Genomic DNA, 15,097 nt, shown 5'->3' on the forward strand with positions numbered 1-15,097 from the left:
AGCACTAAGTGATTTAATTCTGCATCGAGCCAATTGCTCGAATGGCGAGTCTGTTAAATTAAAACTTTACTTTTTCAAGTTCGTTGTGTGAAAGTGATCAAGGGAGAGAAAGGATTGAGATGCATTGGACTCTAATCGATCGACTTTTGCACGATATTCGATAATATAAATATTAAAGGCACCATTTTTTAATCAATCATTTTGCAATGCTTAACGAGAACTGCGCAGTATTTTTTTCTATCATAGTACCGAGAGGCAGAGACGAGTTTTTCATTTTTTTTTCTTCATATGTCTCTAATGACGTTTGAAAATTTCCCATCAACCATAAGGAGATCAATTTGCACTCGTTTCAGCACCGATTTATATTATACTATTTATTACATTATATATTATACAAATATACATACTATATTATTATACATGGCACTTGGGATAAATTAGGGGTAAAATTGCATCAATTAAGTAACGAAGCTTTTCATGCTTTTGCAAGCAATTATGGTCTGGAAGAAATAATCACTAACTGGGTTATGTGTGTTTTTTGTCACTGTACAGTGTCCTTCTTTAATAAATTCCTCGGCCAAGGATATTTTTAAAATGCTCCTTGTTCGAGAAATTAATCTTACGCGTTAACCAAGGATACAATATTTTTCAAATAATTTTACAGCTATTTGAACGCACCAATTTTCCACTAGATTTGTATAATGCGAGTATTTAATTTGTTTATTATCCATATATTGCAATCGGAATAATTTTAAAGAAAAGTAAGAATGATTATTTGTTTTAAAGGGTGAAAATTTTAAGCTTTTAATTCAATTTATATTTATATATTCTTAATATTTATTTTAATTTATATTTTGTGAGACGGTACGAATGATTAATTTCTTGTTTATTCGGGGTTATTATTATTAATTATTATACGCACGTAAACACATTCATTCGTATTTTCCATGTACGTGTGTGTTAGTGTGTAGCAATGTTTATCAAGTTTGAAGTTTCACGATTTTCCTTTCTATTTTGCTCGCTGCTAACAATTCTGCATTGGCCAATATCGCAATAGTGTGCTGGTTATCTTTATCTTGAAATCCGAATCCGACCATCACTCATCTCATTAAAATTATTTTTCTTTAATTTCTCATCGATCGCAATCTCAAAATTTCTCACTCTCGGCTTAAATCAAATCCTTCTTTTTATCTTCATTTTTGTCTGCGGCTATTTCCTTACTAATGCTTATTACGAAGATCGTTCAAAATTTATAATTAATATATGGTTTGTGTAATATATAGGGAAGATTTTTTTTCTGTACCGATGGATCCAAAATGACGAAAGAGACCTGCCAGTGAGTGAAGAAATTTCAAATTTTGTATTGTTGTAATTTGTAATAATTGTGTTTCTGTAATAGAATAGTTTTAATGACAAATGTTATTATAGGGGTACTTTTATTGAGTTTGAGGGTGGAAACGTCAATAAACCAGCGGTAAGGGATAGACTGTGGATTCAAAATCGTTTCCACTTTGATGATGTTGCCAAAGCAATGTTAACTTTATTCACGGTATCGACCTTCGAAGGTTGGCCAACGTAAGTATCTTAATCCATAACATAAAATAATAATGATTTCTTATTATACTGCTCGCGATAATCTAAAATAATAATAGTTTAATAATTAAGAGACCCGATAGAGTCTCGTGCCAAGTTTAAAGATGTAAGCTGACGTATGACGCAAGATTCAGTGTACTTTAATCGAAGCAACCAATTTTTAAAACCATTTAAAAAAAATGTAGACTCTTGGTTTTTTAACAATAATATTATTAAGTATAAATGAAGCAGTTAGAATTATAAAAATAAATTGAATATATTTTACATATAAAAAATTAATATTTTTAATTCTACAGTAAGTAAATATTATTCATATAATATAGGATTATATATATTTTGTAGGACAAGTTTGTATTAAAATTGATAGTTCAGTACTGAATTACTCCTATTATTAGACTGTTTTTAGAAAAGATGACTGTAGTAGTAGTGGCTTGGTATTTAAGTATAAGTTTGTGAAATCGGGTTAAAAATTTCATGAAACACTGATTATTCCAACTTATTTTGCTTATTATTTTTAATAATAATTTCTCTTTGTGATTAAATAAGAATTCTGTTGCAAACTTTTGATAATAATTCGAATTGACAAAATTACGTTAAGCTCACTGTTGATTAGTGCTTTATTGATAGTATAACAATATATAGATATATCATTTATCACATATAATATGTGTTTAATAATGCAAACTGAAACTTTCCAGGTTATTGCATGTCTCGATTAATTCGAATGTTGAGGATCATGGACCAATTCATAATTTTCGACCGATAGTAGCAGCTTATTACATAATTTACATAATTATCATTGCATTCTTCATGGTGAACATCTTCGTCGGTTTCGTTATCGTAACGTTCCAAAATGAGGGCGAACAGGAGTACAAAAATTGCGAACTCGATAAGAATCAGGTAAGCGCCAGAAAGTAAAGAGCGATAGAATTAATAAAAACTTTGCTTGCTTTTAAATTAATTTTGATGCTCATCGTTCAACTATTTGCAGCGGAATTGTATCGAGTTTGCATTGAAGGCTAAACCAGTGAGACGATACATACCAAAGCATCGAATACAGTACAAAGTTTGGTGGTTCGTGACGTCACAACCTTTCGAATATACAATATTCATATTAATTATGATTAATACAGTAACACTGGCCATGAAGTTTTACCGGCAGCCAGATTATTACACGGAAGCACTCGATGTCCTCAACATGATATTTACAGCAGTCTTTGCATTGGAATTTGTCTTCAAACTAGCAGCTTTTAGATTCAAGGTACTTGAAGCATACACTTCGTCATTAAAAATACAACTATTGAAATATATTTTCTATAAAAATGTATTTTTCTTATTTCAGAATTATTTTGGAGATGCCTGGAACGTTTTTGACTTCATCATAGTTCTAGGAAGCTTCATCGACATCGTATATTCGGAAGTTAATGTACGTATATTTTCATTAAACAATTGTTCAATATTTTATCTATTTATCAACAATCGATGATTGCAGCCTGGTTCAGCGAAGATTTCCATAAACTTTTTCCGACTCTTTCGAGTTATGAGACTTGTGAAGTTATTGAGCAGAGGGGAGGGTATAAGGACCTTGTTGTGGACCTTCATAAAATCCTTCCAAGCTTTGCCTTACGTAGCACTGCTGATTATTATGCTTTTCTTCATTTATGCTGTGATAGGCATGCAAGTGAGTGAACGACGCGATATCAAATGATCAAAAATGAACATATTCATCAATTCCTTTTTTGTTTCTCTTTAATTTTAGGTTTTTGGAAGAATTGCGATAGACTCTGAAACAAATATTCACCGCAATAACAATTTCCAATCTTTTCCGCAAGCTATATTAGTTCTTTTTAGATCAGCTACAGGTAAAGTAATTATTTTATACTAAATTAAAATAATAATGATAAATCAAATAAGAAGATCAATTTCTATTTCTACAGGTGAGTCGTGGCAAGAAATAATGTTGGACTGCTCATCTCGTCCCGGGGAAGTTAAATGCGATCCAAACAGCGATGAGAAACCCGATACACCTAGTTGTGGCTCGGATATAGCCTTTCCATATTTTATATCCTTCTACGTTTTATGCTCTTTCCTCGTAAGTATCTAAATCACGTGTATTGTCAGAATTCACTTTTAATTAGTAAAAATTTCCCGTCATTACAATTATGCATATATATTTATACTTTTTCAGATTATAAATCTGTTCGTCGCTGTTATTATGGACAATTTTGATTACTTGACGAGGGACTGGTCGATTTTAGGGCCCCATCACTTAGACGAATTTATAAGATTGTGGTCTGAATACGATCCTGATGCCAAAGGCAGGATCAAACATCTCGATGTCGTTGCTTTACTGAGAAAAATCTCACCGCCACTTGGTTTTGGTAAACTTTGCCCCCACAGAGTGGCTTGCAAGGTTGGTTATTAAAAAAAACTTATTTTTGGCGCATATTATTAATGATATTGAGGTATATCATATTTTAAACGATCACTTCAATGTGTCAATGATTTATTTGAAACGATTATTTCATTCATTTTTAGAAATTAGTCTCGATGAATATGCCCTTAAACAGTGATGGGACAGTTTTGTTCAATGCAACATTATTCGCCGTTGTTCGAACTTCGTTAAAGATAAAAACTGAAGGGAATATAGACGATGCCAACGCCGAGCTTCGCGCAGTTATAAAAAAAATTTGGAAGAGAACCAATTCGAAACTCTTGGATCAAGTTGTACCCCCACCCGGGGTGGACGATGAAGTAACTGTTGGTAAATTTTATGCCACTTTCTTGATCCAGGATTACTTCAGAAGATTCAAGAAACGTAAAGAGCAAGAAATGAGGGAAGGCGACAGAGAATGCCACAATACAGTCACTTTACAAGTACTTTTTTCCTTCTTTCCCCATTTTCATTTTTCTGTATTTGTTTTAACTATAATATTCCTCTTTGTAGGCTGGTCTAAGAACATTACACGAGGCAGGTCCAGAATTGAAGAGAGCTATTTCTGGTAATCTAGAAGAACTATTGGATGATAATCCAGAACCAATGCACAGGGTATGAAATCTGACAAAAAAAAAATGAAATTCAAGCTTTTCTTCACATGATAATGAATTTTAACCTTACAGAGGAACCACTCACTCTTTGGAAGCGTTTGGTCCAGTATGCGAAAAGGGCATCACAGTTTTCATAGGGCGAGATCACTCAAAGTTAACTCTTCTACGACAAAGGTTAATGCAAAAATTACTTCAACGTCTAATTATAATTTTGTTCTATATATTATTTATTTCTTATATGATTAAGTTATTTTTTACAATAAAATTAAATGTTCAATGAATTTTCCTCAGGCGTCTCCGACCAATTCCATAGATTTTCTACCCTATTCTTCTCTACAGAAAGGGGTTGGACATGATGGCTCCAATCAGGTCACTGCGAGATCTCATCAAGTTGTGCCAAATGTAGCAGGGTAAATATATAGAATGTTTCATGAATTAGCGAAATAAGTTGAACAATAATTATAAACGTTATTTGAATTAATTTAAGGGGTCTGAGTGATGGAGCCATGAGCCAAACAGGTGAGGAAAGCATTCCCTTGAGACCTCTCGCAGTTTTCAGCAATTCTGCTCAGCAACCTTATCAAAGCTCATACAAAGTAGTCGAGTAAGTAGACAATTCGATTCATTGACTAATTTTCCTACTTAATAGCTGTGTCCATCGTTATCTCCTCCAGCAATTCTTCTATTATTCAAGAATGGCTGAGAGTAAATAAAGCACTAAGAGATTTTCGGTGGTTGATAATGTAAATCGATTCCAACATGTAATTAGTGCATGCAAGGTATCAGTTCAATATTGTCACTTGTCGTGTTTTATTCTTTTTCCTCAGAAATATCGATGTCTAAATTTTAAGGTCCTGGTGTAACTCTAATGAGATTCGATGTTCACTCCATCATTTCCCAATCAGACATCTGTAATATTATAATATACATGGCATTTAATAATATAGTATAAAATATAACCTAATAAGTATAATAACAATATATACATATATAGATATACAGGGGAGACCCTTATACCTCTGGACAAGCTGACATTATTTAAACAGTAACATTAGATTTTTAAATCGAGCACAATTTATTGTCAAAATAGAAAATACAAGGATTTCATTTTTTCGATTAGCTTTTAGCTATACAACATTAAAGTATCTTTATCTATAATAACAGTCGATTTTATGTGAAAGTAAAATTTTGTTAGTAACTATAGATATTTAGTTATAATTAATATATTAGGCAAGATATTTTTCTTTTAATAAAATCTTTTATTAGTATTTTTAATTGTTTACAGCTGCATATTTACTGCAGAATTTTGCATTACCAATTGCAATTCGTAAGTTTATTTTTATGATGATATGACATGGATTGTACCTCCGGATATTTGTCAGTTTTTCTTAAATCCATTAAATCTTTTAATTTATTGGATGGATTAAAATTGTTCTAATATTTCAATTGTAAGTACCTAATGCATGCAACTATTATTTAAAAAAGTTTAAATAATCAGTTTTCGTATGAATTATTAAGAAAAAGCATCCAGAGTTAGAAGGATCTTTCCTACTGTATATACACTAATGAAATATTGGTTGATCAAAAAATAAGCAATGATCAAGTGCACCAAAATAGTTGTGCAGCTTCGGCTATAACTTTTAACCGGTATTTTTCTTAGTGTAAATTTAGTATATTACATATATCATATGGTATGATGAATCGTTTTTTTTTTCTTTTTTGTACATTCACCTGGAGGCAAAAATTGCCAGTCGAAGAATCCGAATTCTCGTCATTGTGTATTAAATTGTTTTTTCATCGTTTTACGCTTTTCTGTTTACTGTCATACGTTTCAGTGGACCAGGTAGCGGTAATTACCTTCATCCGAGTAGCGATTATGGTAAGACAAGCTAGGGTTTTGGCTACTAATAACATTAATTCTGGCTTTTTTCTTAATATCATTTAACAGCATCGCTAGTTACTGCATGGCCACACGTTGCGCACAATCTTAATTTCGCAGCGATTCCCATCTGTGTATTCTTATTATATATATACATCATCTTCCGGATTCTGTTACTGTTATATTTATCACATCTCTTATAAATCTGTAAATAAACATCTATTCTATTAGTTTAGCAAAAGTAGTTGAGATTCTTTAAGTGGAGTTTCTTCGTGATTTGCTGAAATGCCAGCTTTTAGGATGAGAAATTCGTATAAGATTATGCCGAAGAACACACACTTTTAGAGGAACATTAAAGAAAATCTTGAAAGATTGCAGTTACGGTTTAAAGACCTGAAAGCTCCTGCATTGCATTCCAGATAGATCCAAATGGCGGACATGTAGCATGTAATTGGTGCTAGTTCTATTTTCTTAAGCTCGTAAACGTTTTATTATTTAGGAATATCAGTGTTGTTGTTAAGGATTGTGGAGAACTAAACGAGGTTTTTCTTGAATTTTTTTCTTGCTGCCTTCCTTTCGCTCTGCCTGGCACATCCATTGTAACACCACGATATCCAATTCCATTCGACGAATTACTCATGGAAATAATTCTGCTACTCGAATAATAACTGGTTCCAAACGATATCCAACTGGAACTCGTGACTCTCGTACGACTTCTCGCTTGAAGTCTCGGTGTTGAAGACGGGATCAAGCGGCAGTTGACGCCGCCGACGCCCCCACCTCGCAGGATCCCCCCGCTATCCGCAGCAGCGAGCACCAGTACCGACACAGGGCAAACAATCACTGCAGCGACGGGTACGCAGGCAACGACAAGCACGACTATCACAGCGAGCGACAAGACAAGAGGAACTAGCGCCAACACCTCGGCAGCCAGCACTCCCAGTGCTAGCCCCAGCCTCGGAACCTCCTCAAACGGTACCAACCCCTATTTCTCCTACTCCACCAGGGGATGCTGCGCCGATTGCGTCGCATGGACCGATGATCATGGTAACGGTACGATTAGTAATCGAGCGCTTCTTGGTCATTCCACCATATCCGAAAATCGTTCGATCATCGTGCGCGTTCGATCGATGTCGACAATGCGAGTCTCGAGCATGGGAACGGGTGGAGTGGCCTTGAACGAGGAAGACGCAGTGGGTGGAAGTTTAATTTTTTCGAGCAGTCGTAGATGATCGTGACGAGGACACCTCGGTAGGAAGTGGCTCCAGTGGCTACGATAGGTGGAACAGTTCCGAGTGCGCCAGGGTGTCGTCGAGGGTGGCGGCTAGAGCACCGGCAAGGTCGAGCCTCAGGGCTGACATGGCCATCGGAAGATCACAAAGGAGACATCTGCGACGTCCCAAACAGGGAAGTTCAGCTCCTTCGAGTTTCAAGACCAGAGACGAGGCTGGTGCCTCCGGGACAACCATGGCTACTGCCATGACCACTATGACAGCGACCATGGCTACCGCCCTCACGACGGTCACCAACACCACGACACCAGCCTCCAGAAGCATCAGTGGAACGCATACCGTTGCGAATGGACTGAAACTGGCTCAGAGCCAGGCGATCGCTGTCGTTAGCCTTTTGGCTGATGTCGATCCTAGGGGACTACAGTGCAGGGTCTGCGAATCTTGCTTCTCCCACAGAGCTTCCTATCATGGCAGAGGTCTGTCGCTTCTCTCGTCTCAAGGACAACGTTTTTCTTTCTTTTTTCATAGTCATTTCGTTTAACGACCATCACTCGTGAGGATTCGTGTGCCTCGCAAGTTTTTTCAGTGGAATTCTCATCTACAAGGGTATAGCCACATTCAGACAGGGATCAGCTTTTGTTGACTGAGTCTCGGATTTTTTGGTGACGTTCAATTGTTACGGAACAGATGTAGTATGACTGAACTTATTTTCAATCGCCCTAGAGCTACTCGTAGTCTGATCTTTTAGTAGAATTGAATCGTACAGAGTTGCGGATTATTTCAATATATTTTCGCATAATTTGGAATTATTCTGTCTGTTTAAGTTTAGTTCTTCATTTCATATTTTATTTTCTACTCAGTTGAAAGTCATTCTTAGTTTATTTTAATTTGTTCCAACAGATATGTTCTTTTCAAGTTTTCTTAATCAATTTTGTGGTGGATTCGTATAATTATTATGTAGATAATAGCATTGATTTATTAACTAAATTTCATTAATTTAAGGATTCATGTAACTCTTAAGTCAGGACTTTACCACAATAACACAATAAGAACGGTAATAATATATCACGATTTCTCGCTTGGTTTTCACTAACAAAGGTTTGCCTTTATTATCTCCACTAATTTTTTGAATATAATACAATCGAAGCACCTGCTTTTTTTTTCTTTTGATACAAACACAAAAAGACACTTATAAAAATGAAAATACAATTGCAACTGAATAGAAATATTAATATAATTGTTAAGAGAGTAAACTTGGTTTCTCAAATTATCAGTCACATCCTGGGCCGGGGACAGTAACGGCAGCGTTGGAGCAGAACGTTTGTCGCACAGTTTGCCAGGAAGTCCGGCTGACCGGAAGCCAAACTTCGAGGTCATTGGAAGTGCAGAGAGTCTTGTTGGCAGAGTAAGATCTACCTTTTCTTCTCAATAATACAAATATTTTCCTACATATATTTTTTGCCCATATATAATTTTCAATCGTTTCCACATTTTCCAATCCCCTCTTACCCACTTACATTCTCATTTATAATACGCCTTTTATTCCTCCTGACTTTCATTTGTCTTCAATAATGTTCATGCTTCATCTCTTTAGGTTCTCGTGGAACAAGGTTTGGGAAAGTACTGTGATCCGGATTTCGTGAAGTATACGTCAAGAGAGATGCAGGAGGCCCTGGACATGACCCGGGAGGAGATGGACCAGGCAGCGCATCAGCTGCTTCTGCAGGAGCGTAGAGGTGGTCATTCGTTGAGCTACCATCTCACCCAAGGCTCCCCTGGGGGAGAGCAGTGGAACCCACCATCGCCTTACCAAAGGGGGCATCACCAGCTGGGTGATCCAGCTGTAATGGGATACCAGCCTCTGCAGGAGCAGAGGTCGACCAGCGACCAATCGTCGCCTTACCAATCCTTCCACCAAATTCAACATCAGCATCAACTTCAACCACAATCTCAGCATCAGCATCATACTCAACATCCCCACCCCCATCAACCATCCTCTTAGCACCGCATGAATATTAATTAAAATCCACTCATCTTCCCCCACTCAACCATCGACTCATCCTCCCTCACCTTAAAGTGCCAAGCTATTGCTCTCGTTTTGGTTCAAACAAAAATTTTAATATATCTTATGACTTTTTTATATCATCTTCTTTCATATAAGTTTTAACGTAATTAGTTTTCATTTTATATGTATACACAATCTTTACTGTCTAATTGATTATCGAGAGACATCTTTTATAGTTTTGACCTTTACGGTTTCGGAGGGGTCAGTCGTGGCTACTTCGTGTACCGTTGGATGGAAAAAAATCTCTGAAGAGAATCGAATTCTAGCAGAGTTCAGAACTTATACTTAGTCGAAAATATTCAAAGCAGCGTTGATGTTGAGAATTTGTTACTTTGGTGCGACACAAAAATTCTGATACACAGTCCACAAAAGGATCTACAACGGTTAACGCTAATAATACTAGGGTTAAGTGAATGAGGAACTAACTCGTCTTGCGTTATGCAATGCTTTGTTTGAGCCGGTGCTTTCGTATAGGCTGTCGGAGTGACGGGCCCTTCAAGAAATGGGAACAATCCCATTCTCTCATTAGCGATTGGTTTTAATAATATTATACGAATTTTATAAATGTTATAAATGTTTAGCTCTGAAGCTTAAATTTATTGATAATATTATTGATATAATTGATAAATATATGATTACTATTGGTATTGGTACAATAACATTGCTGGTATTATTATATATTATATATACAATTTATAATAATATTAATGATATTGTTGAGACAATAATATTGCTAATATTGTTAATATATAATAGTATTACTAATATTATTGATATATTATTCAAATTAGTCGTCATAGTTTTCATCTTAAACGAAATCGTATTACGATTGAATCGTTCATTAAAATTGTTTGTTGATTGTGAATTAGCTTATTCAATCTATATTTCTTTTTATTGATTAATCTAGAATGGATCACAGTTTCATGATTTTCCTGGCAGGTCGATTGAATATTTTCAGAAGACTTCGTCAATTTTTCGGCTTGCGTATGTTTCAATCCGAATGGTCCATGCAAGCGAGTTGAAGAAAATATTCAAGAGATAAAATTTCGATGGACTGTGCCGTTAAGTTTTACTTAAATTAATGATAAGATTGCTTTAATTAAAAAATTGAGTCAATATGAAGATTACTCAAATTTAAAATAAGTTGATTGAATGGAAAAAAATTGAATTTTTAAATTTTATGGGAATATTCTAGAAATGCCGTGTTACAAAATAATAATGTAAGCATTTGCTTTTCAAGCGGGAGGAAAAAAGCAACTAAAACAATTATTACAGGAAACGTATTCCGAAATTACAGGTTTTCGAAGAATATCTGTATATTGGAAAACAATAATTGAATAACTACTCCTGGAATAAAACTGTTATAAAGAGGAGGAACATTTTTCGTGAATAATTGAAAGAAAAAAAAACATTCATTTTCGTAACTTTATAACAAAAAAACACATTAAACTTAAATCAAATATTACCGTAATGATGCGACTGAATAAATTTTTGCCAAAAAGCATATACGATTGATCAAATGGTTAAACCAGCTATAATGAATATTCGATTTATAAAGAGCTTATATTGGCACACAGCAATATATTACCATGGCCAGTGCATACTCATTGATAAATTGAATTTTCATGTTTGCTAGAAAAATACTTATAAAAAAAAGCAAACAACTAGTAATTTAATGAAATTTTAAAATACAATTTTAAATTATATTTGTCAAGCTTTATACGTTATACTGGGGATTTCGAATTGTTGCTACTTCCCTCAAGCTCATTGTCTCTTATTATTGATCAACAAAAGAAGTAAGAAAAGAAATAGAAAAATCTAAATACGATCGTCGTTTTTAGATTTCACCGGTCAAATACTATTTCGAAGGATGGATTCTAATAGAGGAAATAACAAGTGCCTAAGTATTCAATATGCAACTTCTTTTGGACCAGAGAAGACTTTTATCAACTTAGACAAAATATGATTATTATTGCGAATTATTACAAAAATAATAAAGAAAAAAAGAGAGAATGGAGAGAGTAGAAAATTTTGAAGTCGAGCATGTATACACCAAGAAATTGTACCGATATTAGATATTATAACAAGTATATATTGTACGATGTAAATATATACGTTGTGCCGATAAGTCGTAATGCTGCGTATGATCAACAGACGATCTATAAAAAATATAATGGATTAGTTTATTTAATTGATAAGAATCATCTCATCATTGATTATTATCAATTTAATTACTGGAATAGTTTTCTTTTATTACTCAGTTAATTGCACTGAGTGAAAATACTTAAATATTAATTAAAATTTAGAGGGTTGGAATATCTAAATATACCCACACGTCATTCATATAAAAGAACTTTCATATATGAAATATCTATGATTTAGTGAAAAAAATCCTGACCCTCTAAAGGTTCAATAATTGTATCAATAATAATTCATCAATTATTTCATGAATTTCTCAAAAAAAAAAAAAATTATTTTTTGTCTATCTAATAATTTCATAATATAATAATTACGTATTTGTAAATAGGATTGAACGATCGAGTTTTTTTCATTTGTGGAGATTCCTGAGTGGGGTGAAGGGGGTGTAGTAAAAGGAGTTAAATGTGGTTTAACGAACGATGTTAACATGATTAATTAGTTAAATTAATTCATTATCATCGATTCTCGATCGGTTCTGTACATGGCTGAATGGACCTTACAGGAGTTTTACTACATCGTAGTTCTAATTTCTTACAACACCGGGACACGTTTCAAATTTCCTTTTATCATCGTTTTCGGAGGTTGCGATGATCCTTGAATCAATCTATGCTCCCCTGCCTCCCTCTCCAGTTTATTTCTCCATTTTCGGACAACCGAGCCAATGAAAAATAAAAACAAATCTTTTTGAGTTGATCCTATTTTACGCCAAAACTGTTCAGAGCGAAGAGAATAAAGGGTACAGACTTCCCTAAAAGTGCAGAAGCTGCTAATGAATTTCTCGTAGCTTCAAAGCGTTAATTTTATAATAGATTAGAAAGAAAATTATTATGAATGACACGGGAAGTTGTGGGCTTTGGGATTGAATGGAGATCCGATCGGGAACGATGGAACTTTGTCCTTTGTAACCTCCACCGAATTTCTCCGAGCAGTTACCTCCTAAAAATAGACCACCCTACAGAACGCACAGATTTCTCAGCTATTCGTATATTTGGATTGGGAGAGCTCGGTGGTAAATCTCGAATATCCGAATATTTTCGACGTGGCCATATCTGTCGAGACGCAAGACTCGAAAACGAGAAGGTATAAAATAATAACGAGAAATACCAAGCGCAATAACGATAAACATGGATTGAACATGATAATAAAGATAAACAATAATTTTGTATTTATTGGACTAATCTTATATTTTTTACTAAAAATGTTTCAAATTATTTTTATCTAGTAAGGTGAACCTTGCTATATTGACAATAACTTTTAATACCACTGGAATTCTTAACTTCTACATCTTTCAAAACTTTTTCCATTTCTTCCACTGCCGGAAAAAATTTTCAGTCTTGCTTCTCCTCAGAAATTTGGATTTCATATTGTAAATTGTACTTTGTAGGGGCAAAATAAGATAACGTGTTGCAATTTAACAAATCAATCAAGCATTCAACAAATCAATGGTTCACGAGAAAAGATCTTAAAGAGCAGCTGGCGCATCGGTCTTTAAGGTTGATACAGTCAAATATTATTAAACTGATTTACTAGGCGCCAATTTCTTCAACGTGCAGGACTTCGTTTCTTCCAGTTTTCACGTGTGGACCATTTTACTGAAATACCAATAGAAACGCAATTGGAGATTTTTCTCTACGCACAACTTTAATCCGCGCTTTTTGAAAAATTGATATAATCGTTATGTGACGCCAAGTATTATTTGATATTCATAATAATTACATATATGTATATATACGAAGTACTGATGACTTAACGTAGAAAGTAATCAGTATGAAACAAAGATGATGATAAAATGAGAAAAAGAAGAGTTACGAGAAATAAGCACTTTGTAGCCCTCGTGTATACGTTTGTGTACATATACGTGTATATTAATAATTGTATTTTTGAGTATTACAAATTGTACGACTGAGTAAATCTAAGTCTGACCAAGTATTGTAGCGCTTGTTTGAAGAAGTTAAGTAGTAGAATTTAATTGTCCAATCGTTTTCTATACTTTAGTCGATAGCTGTTTAATAAACTGAGATAATATATAAGAGAGTTGATGGAGATTTTCATTTGATGAATTTGGATAGGAACTTCATTTTCTTAAATGAGAGTTGGGGAAGAACCTTCCTTTGTCTTCTTGTTAATTAATTTTAATGAAGCTTATTCTGAAATAAAATACAATTACAAATCTTCAACCGTCTCCGTGCAAGCAATTGAATTTCATGAAAAAACTTAAATTCTATAATATTTTGATTAATAGTTTGTGAATATCTTCGTGTTTAAGGACAATCTTTATGAATGCAGAAATCTCATTAATTTCTTGCACATTAGCAGAGAAGCACGTTATCGAATTTTGTACGAGAGATGAGATCTTACAGCCACGTTTGGAAATGTTTGGTATTGGAATCGTCACATCTGGAAAACCAAAATCAATTTTATAGCAAATAATAAGTGTATTTGAAAGACAGCAAATGCTAACTAATGTATTTAGCGAGAGCTCTAAAAAAACAGTAATGACAAAGAACCACGTGTAATTTTTATAAGCCAGCATTCCTTTACAATGTTGTTTAATCTTTGATCCAAATATGATTCTGTATTTTTGCCAGAAAATAATAGAGAGATACCTAAAAAAAATGAAAATTCGTGTAAAACCGTCCTACGAAAAATAATAAAATTAGTTTCTTTCCCAGCTAGCTTTTTGCTGGATCCATCAATGGTTTTGTAAATATTTGCACCGACTCCTTTTTCACTTCATCCAATTTAGAACATTTATTGGACATCTAGGAGTCCATTTGAAGTTCCTCCGAATGTCAAACCTTGAAAAAGTCGATTAAAATCAGAAGTACATATGTAATTAAACGTTTGTTCAACAAGTAGATAGAACTACGCTTTGTATTTTCTGCATATTCAATTGGGAGGAAGAATTCTTCGTATTTACATAAATTTATACGTACAATGTATAAACCTGAACGTGTACTGTAATAAAATAAAGTATATAAAGAAACCGAGTAGCCGAAGACTAGTTTTTTTTAAGTATTATTTGATCCTCCATCTCATTTGTATACTTATTAGATCATTTATCGTCGAAAAATGAAATTG

At 34.1% G+C, this 15,097-nt stretch overlaps 1 protein-coding gene across 1 annotated transcript in view; it reads left to right on the top strand.

The window, feature by feature from the left end:
• Positions 1-15,009, top strand: part of Ca-alpha1D (Ca[2+]-channel protein alpha[[1]] subunit D) — a 34,753-nt gene extending 19,744 nt beyond the window's left edge. The window contains 17 exon segments of the mRNA XM_066731016.1: positions 1,284-1,336; positions 1,429-1,575; positions 2,292-2,493; positions 2,585-2,854; positions 2,936-3,274; positions 3,353-3,455; positions 3,531-3,685; positions 3,782-4,006; positions 4,132-4,470; positions 4,541-4,642; positions 4,714-4,815; positions 4,933-5,051; positions 5,129-5,245; positions 7,248-7,573; positions 7,743-8,228; positions 9,027-9,157; positions 9,347-15,009. Of these exon segments, the coding sequence (XP_066587113.1) occupies positions 1,284-1,336; positions 1,429-1,575; positions 2,292-2,493; positions 2,585-2,854; positions 2,936-3,274; positions 3,353-3,455; positions 3,531-3,685; positions 3,782-4,006; positions 4,132-4,470; positions 4,541-4,642; positions 4,714-4,815; positions 4,933-5,051; positions 5,129-5,245; positions 7,248-7,573; positions 7,743-8,228; positions 9,027-9,157; positions 9,347-9,754 (3,624 nt within the window). The 3' untranslated portion in view covers positions 9,755-15,009.
• Positions 15,010-15,097: the final 88 nt, after the last annotated feature.

Source organism: Prorops nasuta, unplaced genomic scaffold (genome assembly GCF_024137725.1).
Source record: "Prorops nasuta isolate Cenicafe-Biocafe unplaced genomic scaffold, Cenicafe_Pnas_1.2 PNAS00008, whole genome shotgun sequence".
Lineage (NCBI taxonomy): Eukaryota > Metazoa > Arthropoda > Insecta > Hymenoptera > Bethylidae > Prorops > Prorops nasuta.